General features: G+C 37.3%; 1 protein-coding gene across 1 annotated transcript; it reads left to right on the forward strand.

Annotated features, from left to right (window-relative positions):
• The first annotated feature begins 1,728 nt into the window (after positions 1-1,728).
• LOC144663840 (melanocyte-stimulating hormone receptor-like) lies at positions 1,729-4,248 on the forward strand. Its single transcript, XM_078524902.1, has 2 exons — positions 1,729-1,774; positions 3,057-4,248. Exon 2 carries the CDS (start codon positions 3,268-3,270, stop codon positions 4,204-4,206), a length of 939 nt encoding a protein of 312 aa, XP_078381028.1. The 5' UTR covers positions 1,729-1,774; positions 3,057-3,267; the 3' UTR covers positions 4,207-4,248.
• The last annotated feature ends 375 nt before the right edge of the window (positions 4,249-4,623 follow it).

Consider the following 4,623-nt stretch of genomic DNA (forward strand, 5'->3'; position numbering starts at 1 on the left):
GCTTTAGACGCCGTTAAAGTGTTTTCAATTTTCATTTTATCAGAACCAGATTGACATAACCAATCATTAAACTAGGGATAGTTGTCACTACAGCTGCCACAGCTATTAATCAGTTGTTTTTTTAGGCGATGACGTGAGTCGTTCACCTTATGTCACGAAGCGCTGCATTCGCTGAATCGACCGATCGATAGAACCGAATGGGACTGGGAACTAGCTGCAGGAATAAATGTTTTGCGGACAGAGATCAAGTTAACATAAATTGCCGCGAAAAAAACACGAAGAAAAATATTCCTGGAAAGTTAGGAAGGATTGATACAAAGAACAAACGAAAGAGACAAATTATATGTTTGACGAGTTATATTGAATTCAATCGACAGGCATGAACAGATCACTGCGTACAATGGGTCTGTGTGGTCGGTCCGTGTAAGCAATTAGGAGACAGCGCTTGATCTTGCATGTCGCTCGAAAGAAGTTTTGTATATCGAATATCGGATGTCACGCTGCGAGGTAACGCAACTTCTGATTAACATTCATTCAACACAGAAGTTGTCAGCTACATTTGTTTACGCTCTTTTTGGACAAATTTCCTTAAAATTTTTAAAGCCCCCTTGGAAAGTGTCATCGTTTGTTCATGTAATGCGTGATGTTTATGTCATCAGCTCGAACCTTCGTTATATATGAAATATAACACCTGTTTCTTTTGGAGAAGTAAACTGTTGTTTTGGTTACTGGAAAACGCCAGCTACGATGTTTGGAAAAGTTACAACAGCTTCGGGTAATGAGATTTTGTTCCCTAAAAGTTTCTGCTACTTTGATATTGAGCTAGTAAATCCGAAAAGATTTAACTGTGTTGGTTAACACAAACATCCCTTAAAAATGCCCTAAACAATGTAGGAAAACAAAACAACGACATTCCAAGACTTTTGACTGAATTTCCTCGTTGGGTGTTTCTGACACTCTAGCAGTTTGGCTGTCTGTTACCGGGTATATTCTTTCTTATTTAGCGGTTTCGGCCTTTAGGAGAAAAAGAAAAGTGCTTGTGGTCGATTAAGAAGAACAAAAAATGGCGATTTGTGGAATGTACCACAGCCTATAATAGACCATATTACTACAGCAAATTTATTCGCTTGATATTTTGGCTCTTCGATCTGCTAAATTGAATGAAAATCATATTTTGTTTGGGACGATTACGATTTTACGATTACGATTTTATTATTTTGTTTGGGACGATTACGATTTTAAAAACACTCGCTGGCTCGTGTTTTCTAAATTGTTCTCGGGTTGTGCTGACAAACTATCAGGGGGGCCTTTGAAAGATTATGCAAAAATTCTGAAAGATTAATGATCACGTAAAATTTAATTACAAGGACTCGACTGCAACAGCTTGACATCATTTCGCCGTGTTTTGCTGTAATGACAGATCTCAGTGAGGATAAACTTTAACAATGTTCAGCAGAACGTTTTAAACTACCATTTGCGCCCAACTGCTTTCAATATATTCCGGCCTGGAGCCCAAACAAGAATACAACTCTGTCAACGCAAACGCCAGAAGTCGTTTGAATTCTCCTTCTTGGCGAAAACCCTGCGGGGGCATGCAAATATCGCTTAAAATGAATCATATTTATTGTAGAAGTCTCCAACTTACTGTATAAACAGCAGCTGTGCGGTGTTTAATTAAACCGTCTTTCAGTAAATTGATTCTTGGTTATTGGACTTGGCTACGACTCAGCAACACATGCAAGACCAACTCAAGATTGAAAACCATCATTTTCAGGTGATTTAAATTTAGGTGAAAAACTGACAAACCTCTATCGGCTCTATGTAGCTTCAATTACTGATCTTTCTATCGATCTAACAATTGTACTGATAATGTGTAATCAAAGTGAATGATAAGTCGATGGCCTTCTTTCACGGTTCTAAAGCCGTCGTATTTTGCTTTTGATTTTCTGTATCCCTGTGGTGTTTTCAAGCTGCAATCCTTTTACAAACGACTTTTCAAAATAAAAGACAGCTTGTCCATTCACTGTAAGAAGTGCGACTGCTGATTTGGTCTATTTGATATTTATTTTTCCATCGACCTATCAACTTTAGCAAGGAAACAAAATGTAAAATTTTACGCCCTTGAAACGAAACGGCAACAATAACAATAACATAATGGGACGAAGGCGTATTATGAATTAACCGTCACTTTGTACTAAAACTCTCCATTTTAACTTCTGCAGGTGCGCTCAAATTGTATATAGATCTTTTTATTGGCAATTCTCAAAGGTAACTTTGACCATTGCTGAAAAAGTGAATGCCGGTTTTAGTGTCATCAGCTGCATTATAAATAGCTCTAAAATAGCGCTTATAATTACATTTCAAGTCGATTGATGTAGTTGTAGCAAAAGCCCGATAGGAATTATAATGAATGAAATTGGCCGTCCGAAGATGCAATTTGGCGAATTGGAGTTTAGATGTAAATTTACTGCTAGCCTGACAGCATGCTACCAAGTGGCGAGCTAAAGTAATTTGTACCTCAAATATCGAGCAATCTGTTTCTCTTTTATTTTGATGGTCTTGTTGCGTTCATTATTTTGTGCCTGTTTTAATTTCGTTTTAAAATGCGTTTCTTTGTGCTATTCACTTAAATTTCCTCCATCATGTATCCATCATTCTTCTATCGTTATGTATCGTGCAGGAAATGAGAATTTCTCAATTTCCTTTATTTGAACAATCTTGGCTTTCGGTTCGCGTTTAATTGGACTTGAGGTTAATGTTGATATTGTGCGGAATCAGGAAATTATGAATATTTTATTATATTTCGGACATGTTAGTTTATTGTGCAGAAGCCACTAATTAGATGTGACAAAGATCGAATTGCAAAAATGGTAATCTATATATGGATAGTCATGAAAACACATTGGCTTTTCCTTTGCCAAATTGGACCATTTGGTCTTCTATAGTGATATATTTAAAAATTGTTATTAAAATACGTTACAAAATAGTGAAATACATACGGTTTATAAACAGAAGTGTTAGTTTCCTGTAATAAACTGGTACTTTCTTACCAACAGGGTCGGGATTTTCACCAGAGGTATGATCTTCAACATGAAGAAATGAGAGGGTATAAAATGGTCCTAATAACCTTGAACTTCGAGAAAATAGGAATTTGCAATATTTAATTGGTTCCCACTTCTCTGAGACGAGGATTTGCGGTGTTTTCTATCAAACTGAGGCAACACAAAGTCTTAAACCACCAAAAAATAATTTGTAGAAAGACGAAGGATGTCGAACCTAACTGAAGACGAAAACCACATATCAACTCAAGCATTTTTCTGCACGAATGGCTTGTACGGAATACGGCTACACATATTTCTTACAGCATTAAATATTTGTTTGAGCGTCACTGCATTTCTGTGGAATGTTCTTATCCTCATTGCTCTGCAGAAAGAGTCTTCATTTCGAATTCATCCTCCATCGAAACTGTTGTTCCGTTGTCTTGTGAGCAGCGATCTTTGCGTTGGGCTCATCTTGCAGCCTATCTACGTAACGTATTTAATGAGTTTACAAACCTCGTACATTTGTCGCTATGTTACAATGCTGACCAGCATCGCAAGTGGAATTTTTTGTGGGGTCTCTCTGGTAACATTAACTGCAATAAGCGTGGACAGACTTCTCGCCCTGCAGTTAGGATTGAGATACAAGCAGATAGTAACCTTGAAGCGTGTTCGAATCTTCGTGATTTTTCTGTGGCTTGCCAGTGGTGCCACTGCAGCGATGTTCACGTTCAATTACTACATAACTGTAGGCATCATTTGTATAGTTCTGTTTTTGTGTTTGATTATTTCGACCTTTTGTTACACAAAAATCTACATCACACTTCGCCAACACCAATCGCAAGTGTGTAACAATATTCCCCGCCGTGGGCAATCGAACGGAGGAGGAGGAATTCCACTCAACATTTCCCGATATAGGAAGACGGTGTCTGCGGCACTGTGCTTGCAAATGATATTAGTGGCTTGTTATTTTCCATTTTGTATCGTCGCAGCCCTGTATGCCATCACTGGAGTTCTTTCGCCATCACGTGATTTTGCGTGGGAAATAACATTGTCTTTAGTTATGTTTAATTCATCTTTAACTCCGGTTCTTTACTTCTGGAAGATCAGAGAAATGAGACAAGCAGTAAGGGACACACTCAAACAGTTGTGTTGTTTATCAAGTTAACTGTAACTGACGGATTTTACTGTGTTTGCAGCGAATAAATTAAGAACACTCAAGTTTTAAAGTCTTCCGCGATTTGACCCCTTTTTTGAGGGGTGAAATCTTCACACTGTAAACTTCCGAAAATACGCCTTAAACTAAAATGTAGGAATGAAGGCTGTATATATTAAATATATTATATGATACTTGGCTTCCAAGCCGAATAACCTAATAACAAGTTAGATATCAGCAGCAATTGTCCACCAAATTGAGTGAAATCTAAAAATAATCACTTAGAACAGTACTGAGGGAACTTTTAATTACACAACAAATACAAAACAAGGTACAATGATGGACATTATTATGAAGATGGTTAAAAAAATTGATCTCGTTTGTTTGTTACTTTTTTTAATTATAACGTCCGGAAGATTTATTTGCTTG

Source organism: Oculina patagonica, chromosome 8, assembly GCF_052425735.1.
Source record: "Oculina patagonica isolate OP01 chromosome 8, crgOcupat, whole genome shotgun sequence".
In the NCBI taxonomy this organism is placed as follows: domain Eukaryota; kingdom Metazoa; phylum Cnidaria; class Anthozoa; order Scleractinia; family Oculinidae; genus Oculina; species Oculina patagonica.

Bases quoted from the DNA above. Each gene is read 5' to 3' on its own strand.
- LOC144663840 (XM_078524902.1), top strand. From the start codon at position 3,268: ATGTCGAACCTAACTGAAGACGAAAACCACATATCAACTCAAGCATTT.